The sequence below is a fragment of the Lissotriton helveticus genome, chromosome 12, assembly GCF_964261635.1.
Source record: "Lissotriton helveticus chromosome 12, aLisHel1.1, whole genome shotgun sequence".
NCBI classification, from domain to species: domain Eukaryota; kingdom Metazoa; phylum Chordata; class Amphibia; order Caudata; family Salamandridae; genus Lissotriton; species Lissotriton helveticus.
The window spans coordinates 611,311,153-611,332,388 of NC_136073.1; the positions used below are offsets into that span (position 1 = coordinate 611,311,153).

At 47.3% G+C, this 21,236-nt stretch overlaps 1 protein-coding gene across 1 annotated transcript in view; it reads right to left on the minus strand.

The window, feature by feature from the left end:
- The window catches only part of CFAP45 (cilia and flagella associated protein 45), a 523,391-nt gene that overhangs the window by 437,160 nt on the left and 64,995 nt on the right, over positions 1–21,236 (minus strand). Inside the window, exons 2-3 of the mRNA XM_078668990.1 lie at positions 20,516–20,635; positions 3,707–3,840 (exon numbers count right to left, since the gene is read on the minus strand). Coding sequence (XP_078525116.1) covers positions 3,707–3,840; positions 20,516–20,635 — 254 coding nt within the window. The remainder of the gene's footprint in view (positions 1–3,706; positions 3,841–20,515; positions 20,636–21,236) is intronic.

Genomic DNA, 21,236 nt, shown 5'->3' on the forward strand with positions numbered 1-21,236 from the left:
CCGTACTGTTAATTCTGTGCTGGGCCGGTTTCTGTGGGCTGGCGGTGCCGCCAGGGTAGCGCTGCGCACATGCTTCCTCTCTACCTACTGTGGCGGTTTGGCGGCCGCGGATATTTTGTCTTACTATCAGGCCTCCCATCTCCTTGTGCTTAATGAGTGGTGGTATGGGGACCGTAGTGATCCGGCTTATGCCCTTGAGCATTCACTGATGGGTGGCGCCTCCCTTCACACCCTGCTGTACTCGGCTAGGCGAAGGCGACTGCTTCCGCAAGTCACCCAAGTGGTCTTCGCTGTTTGGCGGCGGGCCCTGCACCGGGTGGGCTGGTGGGGTCGGCTTACAGCTGAAACCCCATTGTGGCACAATGGCCTGTTACCGGCGCTGGCGTCTCTGTCCGGATTTGACGGCTGGGATGCGATTGGGATCTCGTCCCTAGGTCATGTCCTCTCGGGTACTACCCTAAAGTCCTTTCGGGATCTTAGCTCCGAATTTAGCATGCCCAAGACCCAGTTTTTCCGCTACCTTCAATTTAGCCACGCTCTTACTCCTAGCCTGGTGGGCCTGGAACAGCTCCCTGATTTTAGTCCTATCGAGGCTAAACTGTTTATGGGAGACCTAGGTGACAAGAAGGTCTCGCAGATATATCGCTCTCTGATCACTCACTGTTCCCCTTCACTCGCGGCGCTGAGGGCGTCTTGGGAGGGTGATGTTGGTCCATTGGATGATGACGACTGGCGTGAGGCCTTGGAATCTCCCCGTGGTGCTGCTATAGCCATCCGCCTTCGCTTCATCCAGTTCAAATACCTCCACCTGGCTTATTATACTAGACACCGCCTATGGCGGGCGGGCCTTGTTGCGACTCCGGAATGCCTGAGGTGTGGTTCTGAAGAGGGCACCCTGTTTCATACGGTATGGTCCTGTGAGAGACTGACTCGATTCTGGGCTGGGGTTTGGGACTGCCTGTCAGAGGTGTTGGGTTGGGACCTGCCCCGTACCCCCAGGCTGGGCCTTCTTCATGTTCTGGAGAACGTTGGGGGCAATATTTACAAACGCCATTTGCTGTTGCTGGGGCTGGTGGTGGCGAAGAGAGACCTGGCACAGGCCTGGAAGAGCGAGCGCGCCCCCCCAATCGGGGCTTGGAGGGCGGGCCTGGACTTCCTCATGGGACTAGAGCAGCCTGTTTTTGAAGCCCGGGGATGTCCCCGCAAACACTACAAAATCTGGAAACGGTGGGCGGATTACCGGGGCCTGCTCCTTGACCCCCCCGTGGACATTGATGATGCATTACAGCTGGATGTGGATCCCACACTCTAGGCTGCTGGCCGGCTCCACCTTTGTAGGTTATCTCATGTTGCTGGACTGTGATCACGTGCACTGGGTTAGGGTGGGATAAGGGGTGGGTAGCTGCGGGCGGGGCTGGTTGGTGTTTTTGGGGTTGGGTGGGTGGGGTAGTTCGCTGTCATTCACTATATAACGCTGGGTTTGATGCTGTACTAATGATGTGTCTCTTTCTATCTGTCGTTGACAGTCTCCTCCTGACTGTGGAGGGCTGTGTTGAGCTTTGCTTGAACTCATAATAAAATTGGTTATGAAAAAAAAAAAAAAATCTTCAAAAAGAATTATTGAAACTGATGTGGTGGATGCATAGCATCTGGGGGAGGGGGGAATGAGCTCATTAGGCGCTCCCCTCATCTAGAGGAGGGGCGCCCTTAGTCGCGCCATGAAACCGAGCTTAGTCGAGGGGCTGGTTGAGACCACCGACCTTTTTCCGATGACGTAGGAGCCACGTTTGAAAACCGAACCTTAACATTAATCGGTTATATAAGGCTGCGCCCCTGAGGTCTCCTCCTCTTTGTCTCCTGGGACCCCGGGGAAGCCGCAAGAACGTTGGAAGCCACCCTCCCACCCGGCAGAAGAGCTTGGCGGAGCGCTGACAGTTAAAACAAAGAGGGCATGCGCAGCAATGGAGGTTCAGAGACTGGAGGGACCCCAAGAGGGGGTACAATGGAACTGTACATTGGATAGGCGGGGAGGGGACTGACCTGCTGGTGGTCCTGGACTCTACTGTCGAGGATAGGCGCAGGGATAGGACTGACCTGCCAGTGGTCATGCTTCTACTGCCTTATCCCGCAACATATGGACTGTGTGGACTATTTGGGAGGAGGCCTGTGGTCAGGTACCCCGGTGGGCCGGTGAGCTATGCGGGGCCCTGTATTCAAGTAATGCAATGTGGCTGTAGCGCGTTGGGACCTGCCGGCACAAGGTGCGCAGCTGAGTGGATCGGCCGAGTCGGCCAACAAATTTAAGTACATGTGTATGGCGAAGCTGAAATCAATTACAATGATGTGTCTAAATTCCTAACTGCATTTGACATATGGAGGTTGCAAAGTCTGTTGCTGCAAATGTAATATTTATTCAAATAATACTTTACTTGTTTTCTCCTGTAGTGGTTGTGTAGATTTATATGGTTGATGTGAATAAAAGTCTACGCCTTTGACAACATAACCGATTCTGGATATTCTTGGGCTCAGTGGGCGCTGGGAAGTGTAAGAAGGGGAGAGAACGAGTGTTTCATTGTGCGCGTACTATAAATTAGGCTAAAAAAAGACTTTGCCTGAAGTACAGTGAATAAGACAGAGTATACTCATTTGATTTCTTGCATTATGTGATAATTTGAGGATTTGCAGCTAAATACCTGTAAATTCTAGGTCAAATGCAGAAGAAAATGTACTAAACTAAACTCTCCAACTGACGGTCTCCCATGGACACATACATTTATAATACTCATATACAGCAGGTCTACCTCATAAGGATTTAGACATGATACAAGATTGTTGGTTTAACAAGTTCTGACTTCCAAATGTTATAAATGTATTAACAGAGATGCATAGATGGCCAGAGAAATGATCACTGACATGACTTTAGCATTATATCTTAAGGATGAGTACATTTGAAAGAGGACTGAAAGATGACAAATTCAATCTTTGTCAAGAAAAGAGGAAATTATGGCATATGCTGATAATGTGCCCAATATTTTAGTTTACAGAAAACTACTAATGGTGAAATAGGGGTTTCTAATGTATAATTGATCATATTTTCTTTGTGTGCCAATAGCGTTGAATAATTTAGTTTATCTATGCTGTGACAATGGTTATAAAATGTACTGTTCTCACAATGGGACAAACCAAGTGTTAAAGATTCAAATGAGTGAAGACGAAAACTGGTAGTAAATTTAGCGGTTGGATTAGCTGTCTAACATCAGATTATAAATTCTGTCTGAGTGTGCTACTGTATGGTTATTTTTCTAAAATATAATTTTGAAGCTAGGTCAGCCGATTTATTCACCTCACTCATATTTAAAATGTATTATATTTATTTCAGTGCATAACACATGTGCTTTATTTAATTCTTGCTTTTGCTTCTTTATTATACTCGAAAACCTTCTGCACTATCATTAGTTTTATGTAAAATAGACCTTCTTGATAGAAATACAAATTACATTAAAAAACAAAAAACATTGTTTGATCAATATGACAACCAGCCCTACCTCTCACTTTGCCTCATGATCATAAAACAACGCATCACGGGGTGCTGGTTGCTAATGTCTTTGAGGTTTATTCGACCCTTCTGTTCCCAAAAAAAAGGTTCAGGAACAGGTAAACTTTTGTTCAAGAAAAATGTGCAGTTTGTCCAGATGGCTGTACTCACATGAGATCTCGGATCAAGTCACTTGTGATAAGACGAATCTTCTCCGGTTTATAGATTCGGGTTGGTGCAGATACTGCTTTTCTGGCTGAACGATCCTGATTATTAATTGTAACAGGACATTCATCCTTGGATTGCTGTCAAATATAGTAAAAAAGAGGGTGGTTTCATTTTCTAGCCTAGATGAATGGAGAGCATAATAATGCATCTAAGGCAGAGCCACAGCAACTGTTATGCTTTAAAAGGCAACACATGATGTCAGGAGCAACAGGGTGATATTAAAATTAAGTAGGTAAAGGACAGTATCATTTAGAAAACATGATAGTAAAGTTTGTGGACAGCCTTTCAAATCACACAAAAGCTTTTGTGAGCAGAGTTTATTTTCAACAATTCTTTCTATGATTGCTCACTTTCTAGAAGACTTGTTGATTCCTTTTTTAAGGCCAATAAAATACTATGAAACAATATTGTACTTTAGGTATAATATCCACATAGAGCCCCTCTATAAATGCTTAGCCAAAGTTAGGTGGATGATAGGTGTTAGAGCGAGAAAACTGCCTTAAATTAAAATATATCGAATAATTCAAGCCAGCAACACTAAAATGAATACTTATGAGGTATCTGAAGTACAGTACCACCATGCTTGAATTTTTTCTTTAACGGAAGTGCTAATCTGGTTTTCGGCAAACCAGGGGCCATATTACGGACATGCTCTGGGGCAAAGACGCTATCAAGAGATGCAATGACAGTGCGCCAATTAAAAAGTGGCGTACTGTCATGACGTTCCCTGATAGCAGCCATCAGAAGGGGGAAAGGGGGAAAGGAAACCCTTTGGACTCACCAGACATCACATGCAGGTGCAGTGACTCTCACAGTGGGAGATCTGCTGAGTAGATCAGGACACACGCCGGGCAGGATAGGATATCCTGAACCTGATCTACTCAGCAGATCTCTCACCACCCAATGGCCCCCGGACTCTGACGGCGGACCATGAACTTTGGTATTTTGACCGATCTCTGGCAGCAGATCAGGGGTCCTTGACCCTGCCTTGCATTTTCCCCTTTCGCCATAGACATATTCCAGGATAGAACGAGGCTCCGTGTCTACGCCCCTGCTCGGATCCACTCCAACTCCCTATAAGACTCCGTCGAGCCCACGCTGACCCCCGGATCCCCCATTACCTTTGCCGAGGTTGAAGTTCCTCCACCTCGCCGCATAACAGGACTTTCATCGTTCTTACCGGCCAGTTCTCACCCCGCACTGACCTATTCGGGCAACCCGGTCCTGATGAAGATCCTGATTAGATAGGATTGAAATGCCTTCGACCCTCAATACAGCACGACTGATGGCGCACCACCTACCTTGGTTCCCAATCAAAGAATAATGACTCATCCACTGAGGAAGAACCATTGCTGTTGTACATATTGTTTTTCCACTGTGTCACTCAGCGTCCTTCGCTGTGTTCACCCACTTGTCACTTGCGTCGTCACCCTGTTTCACTACCACATAGTGCACAAAGCCCCCTTGGGTTGCCACCACATTCTATGCCTACAGTGCTGCTAACTGTCTCGTATAAAATGTACTCCTCAAATATATGATGCTATATGCACCTCCTAAAAAAACGAAATTTTGAGTCTCTCTTACTTTTTCCTGCGGTTTTGTAATGTTGTATACATGCATCTATCCATCATACGGCACCAGGTCCATGGCATATTTCTGACTTCACAAAAGAGAATCCTGATATTTAGGAGTGAAACATTTTCCTTTATAATAATTTTTAGGTCGAGCCTAGCACAGTGCGCATGCAATGCTCTAGAAAATGATCTCTTGGAATCACTTCAGCTTTTCAGCAAACTCGTGCGTGTGGATTTTTGCTGAAAAGCTGAAGTGATTGGCCATTACGTGTGGCTTTTAAAAATTGAAAGCCCACAATTGGCCAAAGGTGGGTGCATGTCCCGCCTTCTCTGTAAACGTCAACTCCCATGGCCTAGGGAGCTCGGGAGCGAGCAGCAGCGCGGCCGGATGCCTGCTGCATTCCTGACATTCCTTGTCTAATTAGCGCGGTCGCTTTAACTTTCGCGGCAACGCTTGTTTTTTTTTTTATTGCCTTGATGTAATCAAATGTGCACATTTCTCTGCCAAAGGGGTGATTTTGGTCTGCTATCACCTGTGCCCAACCAAAAATATGTTCTATTTAAACCCATGAAATATTACAAGGTGATCAGGACTAGTGTACAGATGGCACTAAATACGTTAAACTAGAATTTATCCGAAGCTTGATACACAATGGGGGAACTTTGCATTAAAAGCAAGCCCGGCGGCACACACACCTTCCACCACCCTGTCACCATGCCCTTGCTCTCTACTCCCTAATAGTTTTCACCTTTGTTTGCAGACTGTTTAGCACTTCTTTCAGAAGAAAGGAGGCACGCCGGTTGGAGCAAACAAGCAACTATGCATCCGCAACAGCTTTTGTATCTGGGCTCCAATAGTACTCCTAGTTTTTTGCCCTGATACCACATTGTAGGACAGCAGAGTGTGAATGGCGAAATTAAGGTATTTCAGTAATAAAAGTTAATTTATCAGTTATGGGGGATTAACATTTACCAACTTTGATTATGAAAGCTTCACAGACTACTGTGGCGGCAGTAACGTGAAGTTTCCCGTGGAGAGTGGCGTCAGTCGTCATGTTTAATTAATTACAATTTCAATGGTAAAACCTTTTTCAAAGCTCTGGGTCAGAAGTAAATGCGATTTCTATAGAGCTAACTACCCCTGTCGTGAAAAGTTCCTTTCCATTAACAATTCCTTACCTGTACCTTCTTCACCGTTGTTTATCAGTTTTTAAGGGAAAGATCGCATTCTAACTATGAGCAAATATGCATAAACGTATTTGCAATCATTCTATAGAGTAAACATTTCCAAAATAAAGAATTAGGAATGGGGTCTCATTCTGCAGAGGTAGAATAAGTGGTGCTATAAACCCCGTATTTATCAACAGTGTGGTTAGAGCACAAACATTCTCCATAAATTATTTTTAGTAAATGCTCGATAGGCAGCTAAAATGAGATGAAACAACGCAAAGTTGTGTTACATTCAAGTTAAAAATCACGCAAGAGGATGAGGTAATATGTAAACGCAATCTTTTTTAGGTCTCGCCTGTCGATGCGCATGCGCATCGAGCAAGGCGAGAGTATTGCGACTTATCTACTCTTTATCCACACTGCAAGGAATCGTGGCGATTCCTTGCAGTGCCCGTGACTTTTAAGCTCAATGCGCATGCGCATTGAGCTTAAAAGCGCGTGCACGTCCGTCTTTGTTTACCCGCTCCGCCCCCTCCCCTTCCCGCCGTGTCGCATTTCTCCTCCCCCCTCCCCTCTCTTCCCTCCGGCTTGTTTGTTTATTTGACCCGCTCCGCCCCCTCCCCTTCCCGCCGTGTCGCATTTCTCCTCCCCCCTCCCCTCTCTTCCCTCCGGCTTGTTTGTTTATTTGACCCGCTCCGCCCCCTCCCCTTCCCGCCGTGTCGCATTTCTCCTCCCCCCTCCCCTCTCTTCCCTCCGTTTTGTTAAAGTCCGTCGCTATGCTACTTGCCCTATCCAAATGGCTCTGAAGTGCCAGACAGCGGAACAACTTGAATTAGTCACTGACAAAGTCGATAGGTCGCTACCATGTTCCTTCAAATAAGTTTTTGCGTGCTTTGCATGTACGTGTGATTCACAAGAGAAATAGGGGCTCGACGGTGCCTAGTTTGCACAAGTCTGCCTCCCGCTGTGGGTCGGCCCGATGAGAAGAGCTGCGCTGATTGGCAAAGTGTCCCCTCTACATTGTTAGTTGAGCCGGAGCTGTTGCGACTCAAGGTAGGAATCTGTGTGCAGCGAACTCTTATGTTTTACTACTTCGGACTGCTGATGCTTATTCTTGGGAATGTCGCACGGCGCATGCAATCTCCATAAGGTTTGGTGCTTTGAAAACTGGTGCCGAATTCCACTTTCATTCTCAGTTGCACTAAAATAGCCTTGCAGATGATGGTAACTTTTCATCTCAAACGTTTTAATGTCCTTCTATGGTTATACATATGTCTGAAAGCTCTGTTGAACTGCCAGTGCCCTTTTGCTTTTATTCTATAATTGCAATGCTTTTTAATTAACACGCCAATAAAGATGTGACACATGAAATTGTTTATGAAAAACAGCCACAGAGCACACGCTAAAAGCTGAGGCAGGCTAGGTTCAAAGTGTTTCCCCAGCAGGGCTTTAAGTGAGATGAAAACACAGGGGTGGTGGTCTCACAGAGGGCCATGGCCAAAGTAATTAAGTGCGTTGCTTAAACACACCTAAGCTAAAAATCTGTGCTTAGCATAGTGTTCCGCCCGACATGTATTTTGCAGCAATTATGGCTTGTTTTTTTTACTTGCCATTGTTTTTTAATGCGGTATTAGATCTCTCAGATTTGGGTTAGGTTGCTTATTTTACGAGGCACGCGTCCTGCATCCAGTGGTGGTGGCTTCTCTGTTGCACTTCTTGGATGACATCACTGTCTGGCGCCGCTCACTTATTTCCTGGAAATAGAAACGTACTTTCTGCGGAGAGGCAGGACGTGCCCCTGTAAACGGCGATCCAGCATTTCTATCAGATGTGCAACGTAAAACCTGACCAAGGCGAATGGAGGCTCTTTTGGGGGAAATTAGGGCAGAAAGATTTCATTTTTCCAGACTTTTATTTTTCAAGTTCGCCTGACTTCGCATTCCTGGATTGCAGTCGCCGAAACAAAGCGGCCAGCTCTTCTTCCCTGAAGCGAATCCTTCTGGCGCTCAACACTGCCGCTGACGTGCTTTCAAAGGGGCGTTTAAGAATGACCCGACAGGGAGCTTGCTCGGATCGTTCCTTTGTTCCCCAATACGGAAGATGGGATGCAGCGACCCTCAACCCCTCACTCACCCTCAACCCCTCACCCTCAACCCCTCATCCTCAACCCCTCATCCTCAACCCCTCACCCTCACCCTCACTCACCCTCACCCTCACTCACCCTCACTCACCCTCAACCCCTCACCCTCACTCACCCTCAACACCTCACCCTCACTCACCCTCAACCCCTCACCCTCAACCCCTCACTCACCCTCAACCCCTCACCCTCACTCACCCTCAACCCCTCACCCTCACTCACCCTCAACCCCTCACCCTCACTCACCCTCAACCCCTCACCCTCAACCCCTCACCCTCACTCACCCTCGACCCCTCCCCCTCGACCCCTCCCCCTCAACCCCTCACCCTCCCTCACTCACCCTCACTCACCCTCACCCCCTCACCCTCACTCACCCTCACTCACCCTCACCCTCACTCACCCTCACCCTCACTCACCCTCAACCCCTCACCCTCACTCACCCTCACTCACCCTCAACCCCTCACCCTCACTCACCCTCACCCACCCTCAACCCCTCACCCTCACTCACCCTCAACCCCTCACCCTCACTCACCCTCACTCACCCTCACTCACCCTCAACCCCTCACCCTCACTCACCCTCACTCACCCTCAACCCCTCACCCTCACTCACCCTCACCCACCCTCACCCTCACTCACCCTCACCCACCCTCACCCTCACTCACCCTCAACCCCTCACCCTCACTCACCCTCAACCCCTCACCCTCACTCACCCTCAACCCCTCACCCTCACTCACCCTCGACCCCTCCCCCTCGACCCCTCCCCCTCGACCCCTCCCCCTCAACCCCTCACCCTCCCTCACTCACCCTCACTCACCCTCACCCCCTCACCCTCACTCACCCTCACTCACCCTCAACCCCTCACCCTCACTCACCCTCACTCACCCTCAACCCCTCACCCTCACTCACCCTCACCCACCCTCAACCCCTCACCCTCACTCACCCTCAACCCCTCACCCTCACTCACCCTCACCCTCACTCACCCTCACCCTCACTCACCCTCAACCCCTCACCCTCACTAACACTGAAACCCTCAATCACCCTCACTCTTACTCTCACTCACACTCTACACCTCAGCCTCACCCTCACTCACCCTCAACACCTCACCCTCACCCCCTCAACCCCTCACCCCCTCACCCTCACTCGCCCTCACCCTCAACCCCTCACCCTCAACCCCTCACCCTCAACTCCTCACCCTCAACACCTCACCCTCACTCACTCTCAACCCCTCAACCTCACTCACTCACCCTCAACACCTCACCCTCACTCACTCACACTCACTCACCCTCAACCCCTCACCCTCAACACCTCACCCTCAACACCTCACCCTCAACACCTCACGCTCAACACCTCACCCTCAACCCCTCACCCTCAACCCCTCACCCTCAACCCCTCACTCTCACTCACCCTCACTCACCCTCACTCACCCTCACTCACCCTCACTCACACTCACTCACCCTCACTCACCCTCACTCACCCTCACTCACCCTCACTCACCCTCACTCACCCTCACTCACCCTCAACCCCTCACTCACCCTCACTCATCATCACTCACCCTCAACCCCTCACCCTCACCCTCACCCACCCTCAACACCTCACCCTAACTCACAATCACCCTCACTCACCCTCACCCTCACTCACTCTCACTCACCCTCAACCCCTCACTCACCCTCAACCCCTCACTCACCCTCACCCTCACTCACCCTCAACACCTCACCCTCACACAGTGCAATAGGTCTCAGAGGATTTTTAGTTAAAGCTTTTACAATTGTTTATGGCTTTTTTGATTTGTAATTCTTTAGCATTGGCTACAAGAAATAAAAATGCTAAAGATTTACAACAAAAAACCCATAAACAATTCTAAAAGCACTAACTCTAATGCTGCGAGACCTATTGCATTTCCAATGCTTGTTTTAGGTAGCCAGTGAAATAGCTTAGCTGGTGAAGTGCTTCCTACCCTACAATGACCTACTAGGGTTCATTGTAGTAGGTCGATTTGTATTTTACTGTTTAATCTTCTACTGCACTATGACCAAGAAAGTGTAAACAAGCACTGTTTGTCTTAAAATGGCTAGCCCTTTTTAGGGTGCAGCTTGTAAAAGCATGCACTAACAGACTCTCGCTTGCGAGACACTATTGTTTAGAAATGAAAAAGGGCTTGAAGCCCGCCCATTGTTCACCATTTGTTGGCTTCAGTGTCCCTCTTCTATACAGCCTCCTTAATTATCACTTCACGCCAATCAATGCTTCCGATCCTTCATTCCTGTGGAGCATGGACCAAGCACAGATGCATCCAAGTTAATCCATGCCCGTCCACTGCTCTCGATTTAACTTATGTACCATTTCTTCCCACATCGCACTCTCTGTGCCTGCTGCTCCCAGCATAGCGCTTTTTTTCGTGTTGAATTAGGTGGAAAAAATACCTCTCCATCATCGCAAACTTGTTTTCCTTTCCCCCTGTGGCTGCTGCAAAGATCTTTTGCACTGTACATCAGTGCAACCAGTTCTAATTTAATTATTTGTTTGACCAAATGGGTGGCTATTATTAGCACATCAGTGAGTAACTGGGCCATAACTTCTGGTGTGGGTGTAGCACCAGGAGAACACTATTCCGGATGAGTGGATTATTTACAATCACAGGCGGGCACAACAGAGTTATTTGGATGAGACAGACAGACAGACACACAATTGTTGCTTGTTTCCAGATTAGCACCAAAATTGCTTTCCCTGGATAGGACTGTGGATAATGGGGCCCACGAGGCCTGTGCCTGAATATCAGGGGCCTCCTTTATCTGAATGAGGGGGTCTTTATGTTGGAAGGGGCTTTGGGGACAGATAAAGATTAAATAAGGTCTCGGTTTGAGAACTGTTGTGATTTGTCACTGGAATTAAACAGTTCTCTTTGCAGTTGGGCATTTAAAATGAATATACAGGTAGCTTTTGGAGAGGTCGCCTTGCGGCAGCGAGGGATCAGGGCCAGCTCAGCTGTTCAACTTTCCAGTGTAAATACAGTGAATGCCACTGGACTGGTTACTGTTCTTGCAATGTGAATGTGCGATATGAAATGCTGTTCCTATTGTTAATATAATTATTTAAAGTGCAGGCAGAATGTCGCAGTAAATCCGGTTTGCCTCCCAGGTCTTGTTTAACTCTCTTCAGCCTACTGGCTGGCTGGACCTTGGCTCCCATCCGGCCAGTCCCTGTACTATCAGTAAAGTGCAGTATTCTGCAGGGCGCTCTCACAGTGGAGGCATTCTTGTACATATTATTTGCTTTTAAATACCCGGAGATTTATTTCCAATGCTCATTCCAGTCTCCAGTAGTTACATTCTTCTCTCCCATTTTTCACATTCATGGAAACTGGAACGAAGTTCAAAAACGTTCTGTTTATTCGAAGATGTGGCAACCAGGGCTTGAAATGGAAATATAAAAGTGCAGGTACCCTGTACCAGAGTACCCTACAATTACAAGTATTGCGCCTCTGCTCAAAAGTGCAGGTACAACGTACCGGATATTACCGCCCATCTAAAGCGCTGGTTGCAACAGCCTTAGGAAACAGCCAGAGCCCTGCCTTCTCCTAGCCCATCTGCTTGCATATTGACATACTCCTGCTTCAAAGGTGTCCACGTGCCTGCATAAATCCGCGCGGCCTTTATTAAGCTCTCATTCAAAGAGGAATGCATAGTGCACCCCCGGTAGTGAATTCTGAAACATAACAACTCCTAATTAAACATAACTTAATATTTAATATTGGGCACTTTCCGCTTTTGCTCGTACGGATATTTTGCGTGTCAAGGAAAGTGGAACAACACTCTGTTTTCTAAACTGTTCAGCCCTCGCAACACTGTTCCCTTTCTTTGGTTTCTTTTTAGGAACTTCCCGACTTTGCCGAGCACTTTGCCCAGTCCACATCGAGTCTAACTTTCGGTCTGCTTCAACACCTTGCTAGTGGCGTGAAGCAATATATTAATCCAATGTACTATGCTTGCCAGTTACCAATCCTCGTGGAATAGGCGGACACAGCACCCAAAAAAATAACTTTCCCGCCCAACCTCTGCCTACCCATGTTAATGGGTAATCTGCTAAGGCACTGATTACAAATAGAAAGAGGAACAAGCATTTACAATGCAACGGTCTCGCCTTGGCAAAAGTTAGAGCTATTGGCATTGTAAATGTCCTACTTTTTATTTCTGTGTGGGTTTTGGAAAGAGATAAATAAATGGCATTGTCATTTACAATGCCAATAGCTTAATCACTCGCAAATGCGAGACATATTGCATTTGCACACACACAGAGAGCCACACACACAGAGCCACACACACAGAGAGCCACACTCACACAAAGAGAACCACACACACACACAAAGAGAGACACACACACACAAAGAGAGCCACACACACAGAGAGCCACACACACAGAGCCACACAGACACACAGAGAGCCACAAACACACACAGAGAGCTACACACAGACACAGACAGCCACACACACAGAGAGCCACACACACACAGAGAGCCACACACACACAGAGAGCCACAGACACACACACACACAGAGCCACACACACACACAGAGCCACACACACACAGAGCCACACACACACAGCCACACACACACACAGAGCCACACACACACACACTTGTTTCTCAGACCTCCTACTATCATGGTTACTCGTGACTTGTAAAACCAAGGCTGCTCTTAGTACAATGTCTGAAAGGTAGTTTTCTGTGACTCTCCATGCATGTCTGTGGGTGCCAGTGTGTGTACGTGTACCTTCTGTGTATTCAGTCGGTAGCTTTCCGAGTATGCATTCTTTGCGTTTCTTTCTGGATGTGTCTGTATTTTTTTCAAGTGTGTATGCGTGGCGTCAGTGTGTGTCTTTGTGTGCGTGTGCTCCCCGGTTTGTGCGTGTGGCGTCTCTGTGTGCTCCCTGTGTTTGCGTGTGTGCCTACGTGTCTACGTACATACAGTTGTCTACGGTTTATTGGTCAAAATAAATATGATTATGTTCCGTCAGAGAGACAGCCAATTTGAGGTTATACGTGTAGTTTTACTGACCATAAATAACATAAGCGCGCAGTATGTATGTGTGGCCTTCGCGGCCCATCCGCCTCCCCCGGAAGGAGAACGAGAAGGGCCCCTCACTTCTGACATGAATGGCAGCTCGATCACACAGTGGTTGCAAGGCCTCCTGCAGCCTGAATGTGAGCGGGCTCGGCACACACCCGTTCGGATCCACCGGGCCCCGACTCACCTTCGCTCAGGTCTCCAGCGCCCGTCCCTCTAAGCACTTAATAGAATGCCAGCCACCAATCCATTCACTCATCCACTCATCCATCCATCCACCCACCCATACCCACTCGGATCCATCCATCCATACCCTCTCATCCACCCACTCATCCACCCACCCATACCCACTCGGATCCATCCATACCCTCTCGTCCACCCACTCATCCATCCACCCATACCCACTCATCCACCCATCCATCAATCAATGTTTATACCAGTGCACTCATCCACCCATGCATCTTTGCCCACTACCCCAACGCTGTTGCTGACGTGTCTGCGGCAGAACCCGACCTTCGGAGCACGAGGTTAGTCCATCACCCCAAACCCGAGCACCACCACGCGGGCCAGGCCCGGCCTGGACCATGTCCCACGTACAGATGCCCTGGCCCCCCACAAGGTCCAAAACGCCGGCACCAGTGTGGCGGGGGCCAGGGAGTGGGATGGGTTTTTTTTGGGTGAAAGGGGTGTTTGGCCTAGGAGGCGGCAGCCGGGCAGGCCTGCAAGGCGTCCGCTGTAAGCGCGGCCTCAGAAATGGGGGTAATATTTTCCCCAGCACGGCCACCTTACGCGCGAGGTAGTGGGTCAGGCTACAAGGCACCCCGTAGCGTCAGGCGTGATTGAAGGCGCATGAGAGCCCCGCTCCGTGGGTATAGGGGAGAGAGCATCCGACTCCCGCATCAGCACCTAGAGTCAGGGTATTTTTATCGGAGCCGGGCCTGTGGGACACCCGACGCGTTGTGGGGTGGGGGGGGGGGTAGTTTCGTTGCCCTGGCGACCCAGCTGTTAGCTGCGAGCAGGCGAGCCCCCTCAGCGCAATGGTGAATTCGCAGGCCACCCCCAATATAGTGGAGCCAGAGTCACCGGGCATGTTGTGGAGTGGAGGGGCGGCGAGTCACAGACCCCGCAGCTGCTCGGTGGGGTTATTAGCATTGGGGGATGGCCGAAAGTCAGCCATCATGCTCCCTTCACTGCCGGCGGGGTTTCCAGTGCCGCTTGCCTCGGCAGGGACCCAGGCACGTGGGCATGTTTTCAGCAGGAGGGGGGCAAGCGAGCGTCACTAGGTCACTCCTCCGCAATTACTGCAGTTCTTACTGCAGCCCAGGTGGTCGCTTGGTGGGGGGCAGCGAGGTCGCGGGATATTCACACGTATCGTCTATGCAAGCAAGTACCCCGTCCAACCAGGAGCGCAGTTTGCATGCCCCACGGCGGTGGGACGGATGTGCAGTTGGCGAATAGCGTGCCGCTCACCTCCCACTGTTTCCTAGCACTGGTCAAAAATGAGTTGTTAAACTGCTGCTCCAGTCTCCGAATACATTGGTCCTACTCCCACTGCTGCCAGTTATTTCAACTGAGAATAGAAATGCAGCTGCTTACATGTACACAAGGCTGCACGAACATGGGCTAACACAATCTTACAGAGGCAGGCATTATCATCAAACCCCCTTGGCCTCTGGCCTAACCCAGCTCCCGGACGGAGACTTAGTGACTTTGTGTGTTCCTTTCAGGTAGTGTGAGCCATTATCTACAAACTCTTAAGAGATGGAAGGGATATAGAGGTCAACTGAAAGAACAAGCGCACTAAGCCCCGTCCTTTTCAGACTGGGGGTGTGTTTTTGACTGAGAACGTCACTAGGTAGAAAAAAAGACAAAAACACGCACCCCAATCCGTAAAGGACAGGGCTTAGATCCAAATAATGACGTCACTGGGACCTCTTCTCCAATGGCTGGCCGCCGTTTAGGAGACCATCAATGGAGAAGAGGGGCGGGGCTTAACCTCGCTACTCAGAGACATTAAATCTTGCCAGCGAGACTGCGCATGTGCGCAGCCTACCCTAGCCGAGACCTAAAAACTGGTAAACATACGTTAAATTTGGTATGCTACCTTTTTTTCCTCCAAGCTCCAGCTCTGTCTTTTTTTGCAACTAAATTTAAGGCAGCTTAACGCTGTAGAGGCAGGCCCTTCTACTCGTTTGTTAATTCCTGTTATTTCAAGTTGGGTAGGTGAGATGGAGCTCCCCTCTGCCTTAGTGTTCCATCTTGGCTAACGCGGTCTTCATCATCTGGAGGCAAATGCGCATATTTTTTTCACTCTTTACTATGTCTAAATTATGTGGTATTTTTCACTCTTTCTTTTTTCTCTTCTTGCCCTCTAATTTTTCCACCCTTTGGTCTTTCTTCTTTTTGTTTCTGTCCCATATTTCATGTGCTTTCTTCGTCTATACCTCTAATAGATACCCTTCTCCACCCTTTCTCTCTCTACTTCCTTTCTCCCTCCATCTTAATTATTGTTTTGCCACCAACTGCAGTTGCAAAATCTTTATAGTGCACGAATGTGCCTCTGTTGGGCTTGTCCATTTTTGTGTTATCTTTGTGTGTATGTATATCTGTAGGTCTTAACTTCTAGGTCTTGCTATGTGCTGCATGTTTCTGTGTGTGCATGCTATTACGATTAGCTTTAATTTTGCAATGCATGCAGTGACACACATGAACAATTCTGTTTTCTTTACATGATCACATTACATCCAGACCTATTGACTTGCCAATTACTTTTTTTGATTCATGATTGGCAACAGAAAACGGCAAAGCCAAAAGACCGGCTAACAAAGGAGAGACCTATTGGCTTTGCCAATGCTTGTTTTCCTAGTCATAGTCGTTACTCAGCGAGGGAAAGACTACACCCAGGAGGCAGGCACATATTTGCCTTATATGATTCCGTTTTTTCCTTCAGCCTATTCTTAAACTTCTAACCCCATACTGCATCTTATTTCTTTTTCATCCCGCTTGTTTCATATACCCACACTCTTGCTCAAAAGCCCTGTTTTTCCTCGACAGGTAACTGAGTTGTTTTGTAACGTGTACATGTTTAAAAATGTTTCTTCTTCTTGTGGTGACCCAGGTGCAGTCCAGGTAGTCTCTCTGCACGGCACCCCATACTTTACTACATGGTTGAAAGCTTTTCTATTACACTGTTTAGATCATTCAGAATCACGCTGCAGAGTTTTAGAATAGTACAATAGCACAAAGTAGCATAACAGAGATGTTGGAAATGGCCCTTTTTGCAGGGTTATCCCCAAACTTTTAGCTTTTTCCTCCTATTTTACCCTGACCTGTTTGTGTTGGTTTTAGGACTCTGGGCACTTTACCACTGCTAATCAGTGCTAATGTGCATATGCTCTCTGTGTAAATTGTGTTATGGATTGGTGTTTCCATGATTGGATATTTGATTTACCTGTTAGCCCCTAGTAAAGTGCACTGCGTGTGCCTGGGCCGGTAAATCAAAATGCTACCCGGAGGCCTGCAGCACTGGTTGTGCCACCCCGTGAGTAGCCTTAAAAACGGTAACTTAGACCTGCCATTGCAGAGTCTGCGCGCAGTTTGTAACTGCCATGTCGACTAGGGCAGTGCACACACTGGCCGGTCCCTAACCTTCCCTTTTCCTACATGTCAGACATCCCTCAAGTAGGCCCAAGGTACCCCTGTGGGCAGAGTGCAATGTATGTGAAAGGTAGGATATGCCCTGGTGTGTGTGGCATGCCGTAATAGTGAATTACAGCCAATTTTGTTTTTCACTATAGCAAGGCTACCAGTTCCCCATAGGATAGAATGGGAGGTTTGTTTATAACATCTTGTAAACATAACTGGCACAGGGAATTCCGGTAAGAAAATAAAGTTTAGTATGCCTGAACTCAGAATCTAAAGATGCATCTTTTAGTGAAGGTGATTTTTACATACTGCGTTTGAAAATCCACTTTTAGAAAGTGGGTATCTTCCTGCTCAGTCGTCCCTTGTGCCTCTGCTGGAATGTGGATTGCCTGTCTGGGTTTTGGATGACAGAAAGCTGGGGGGCCTCCCTGACGCCGCCACTCCACACCGAAATCGACGCCGCGGCTTGCACCGTGGTTCGAAGGCACCGCTCGTAAGTCACACGACGCACCGCCCTCATCCCGCACCACAGCCTTGGCCTACCGACGCGGTGCCATCGACTCCAGTTCATCAGCCGACAACAGCGTTTCAGCCACGATGACGCCGCTGCTTGCACCGTGACCTGCTAGCACCGCCTTTATCTCGCACTGTGACCCTGGTCTCACCGACGACGCCATCTGATGGTGCCACTGAGCCGCTGCTCGCACCGTGACCTGGGGGCACCACACGCTGCACCGCTGCACTTCGCACCGCAGCACCCGACGCCTGCCAGGGCTTCTGATTCCATCAGAGAGGAGCTCGACCTGCAACGCGGGTGACTTCAAGGGCCTCAACTCCCTGCATTTCTCACAGGTACTGTTTGCGGGACTTCCCAACACCGTAGCTGGCACACGACCCCGCAACCAGCCAGAAGTGTTGGATTTGTTGTTCACGATGCCGTGATTACCCCGGACGGAGCTATTGACATCAAGGAACTATTTTTAAAGCATATTTTGATAAGTGAATAGTTTGAAGTATAGTATTGTGGATTTTTATTGCATTTGGTCTTGTCTTAAGTATATAAAAATTAGATATTTTTCTAAACTGGTGTGGTGTCCTTTTGTAGTGCGTACACTGTTTTACTGTTGGTTATGTGCAAATGCTTTAGACACTGCCTCTAAGATAAGCATGGCTGGTCATGCCAAGCTACGAAGGGGATGAGCAGGGGTTATTTTAGAAGTGTAGCTCCCTTATCCTGACTAGAGTGGTGGTTTCTGCCTTACTTTGGGGCAAGTATCAGCTAGCCAGAAACCCCATTTCTAACAAGAGACTAGTTGTTAATGATATTACTAAAGGCTTACTGCTGATGTCACTGTGCCCTGGTAAGACAGACTACTCCAATCCCCTACCAAAGGAATGGTTCTGCCCTCAGAGAGACAGAGAGGTAGGAAGACAGAACACAGCATCATAATTACTGATAACCTGTAATGTTTGTGTTTATTTGTAGAGGTTACTGGCGTAATTGAAATAATATGATTGCTAAACCAAGTCTACTTAGATTAGAGGAGGAAAACAGAGGCTATTGGAATTAAATGTTCTTTAAAAAGAAGTGGTTTTATTGAAAAAGCCAGGTCTTAAGTTTCTTGTGGAAATTCAGCAGAGAATCTTCTTGGTGCAAAACAAAGGTGGAGAGTATTACAGGTCTTGGTCACAGGTATCAACAGTGCTCTGCTACCAAGAGTGACTGTTTTTATTTTGTGGATCTTCGTTAAAGGAATTTGGAGAAAAATTAGTTCAGGCTTGCTTGATAACTGACCTTATGTATAACTAACATGGGCTTGAATAGTACTCTAGAGTGAATGGGGAGCTAAAATGGGGATAATGTCACTGTGACAGGAGGAACCGGAAATAAACATGGCTGCTTTCATTTTGTAATAAGTGAAGTCTCTTCAGCAGCTTACAAAGGGAGTTACTGTAGACTGAAATATTGTAGTCTGGTCTAGACTGCATTAATGCGTTCCCAGAGGGCTATGGTAATCGGCATGAATGTATGATGGTGTTTTCTTGAGAATGTTGTGTCTTAGGGGTTACTTGATCCTTAAGTCATTGCTTGACTGCCTCATGTATATTATCAAATCTCCAAAAGGAGATATAGCTGAAATATTGTTTCTAAAAAAACAAATGTAGATGTAAATTCATGCATCCATACAGACGTAATATCTTAAGCTTTAGGACATCTTGTGAAAAAAACCCAGATTAGAATTATGAAATAGCCAAGTGTATCACAGTCTCCAGATTCTAAATGATAGGTCTTTTGGTCCAGGGGTGCATGTACTATCTTTAACTGGGCATCAAGACAATGTAATCTATCCCATTTCAACCTTAACGTTTGGCTTTGAACAATGAGTCCTTCATTTTAGGAGGTAGACTTTTGGGTTCACAGGAGTTCTCAGTCCGTTCATCTCAAGCACACTTGGTTGCTCAGTCCTGCAGCCCGGACCATTAGGAATCCAGGAAAGAAAGCAGACATATCATGTCCAACTTGATTCACCTCTGCCCCATTAACTGACGGAAGTAAGCCTAAGAGTGCACAAAGTCTGCTGAGAACACATGAAAGTTTCCCTGGAGCCAACATTTGCATTAGTCTCACATTTCCTATCTTACAAGCAAACATCATTGTTTTTGGGGATCATATCTCAGCCCCATGAGGGGCTAAAATCTTATGATCCCATGTAAGCCACCTATTTTTAATTGCCCAACTTTCCTACATGTAAATAAAATATCTATTCCTTTTAGATTTTATTACAACTGGATATGGAATTTGTTGAGGGTAAATAAGTGCATCATAAAGTCAGCTATGGATACCTTCCAGTTCCCAGAGAAAAGGCTTCAGGACTAATTTCCACAAAATGTTCATAGGAATGGTAGGACTTTAGCTTTTAAATTTAATAAGGTTGGTACCACTAACATGCTGAGTGTGCTGCAGTAGTACTATGTATGGTTTTTGACATCACAGAGATACACCATGAAACAATGATCAATGTACTGAACCCAGCTTGTTTTATTTGAATACTATGTGGAGACAAAAAAGACAAGAAGTTATATTTTAGACTACAGAAACTATCAATGGCTTTTGAGATTAGGGCATGATCTAAAAATTTAGTACACCTCACAGTGATCTTACCTTGACTCCAAACAAGCTCTCATCTACCTCAGAGTTCAAAGCTTTTGTTCTGTATTTCCAGGCTTTTGACCGGTTGGAGCTGGAGGTTGCTGAACTTGATGAGCATATCAGACTTTCAGGCTATAAGATGTAAAGAAAATAATACAATTAAACAAATGATTGATGGTTATGTCTAATAATCGGACACTTATAATCACTTCATTGTAACTCCTATAGTCTGAAAATTGCAGACGTTTAACTATATGTATCTGGTTATCTCAAGAATATAGCATGGAGATATTCAAGAAAAAGTCTATAACATTCCACCCACCCTCCCTCTCCATTAGGCTCTGCTAAGGCACATCTGTGTGCCACCTATACCCCTAAGAAAATGGCACATTGCGTAAGGCTCTTCGGTGGTAAAGCTCTATAGACCCAGAAACAGAGTTGACTCTCTCCAGTCACCATCCCACAGTCAAATTACTCATCCTCTCCCCCCAAAACTAACTCATAGCTCATGGGGGCAGGGCATCACAGGGTTCAAATAGCTCAGCAAGCACTGCAGTCCAGGCTGTTATGTCTTCTGTAAGTTTATTATCCCTAAGTGTTTTTTGCATATGGCTTTCTTCGTCCACACCCCATTCAACCATATATCTTAGCCAATCGGCCAGTTCTGGTGCGACAGGCGACATTCATCTAATGGCTATGCTTTGCTTGGCAAACATCAGGCCCAGGAGAAGAA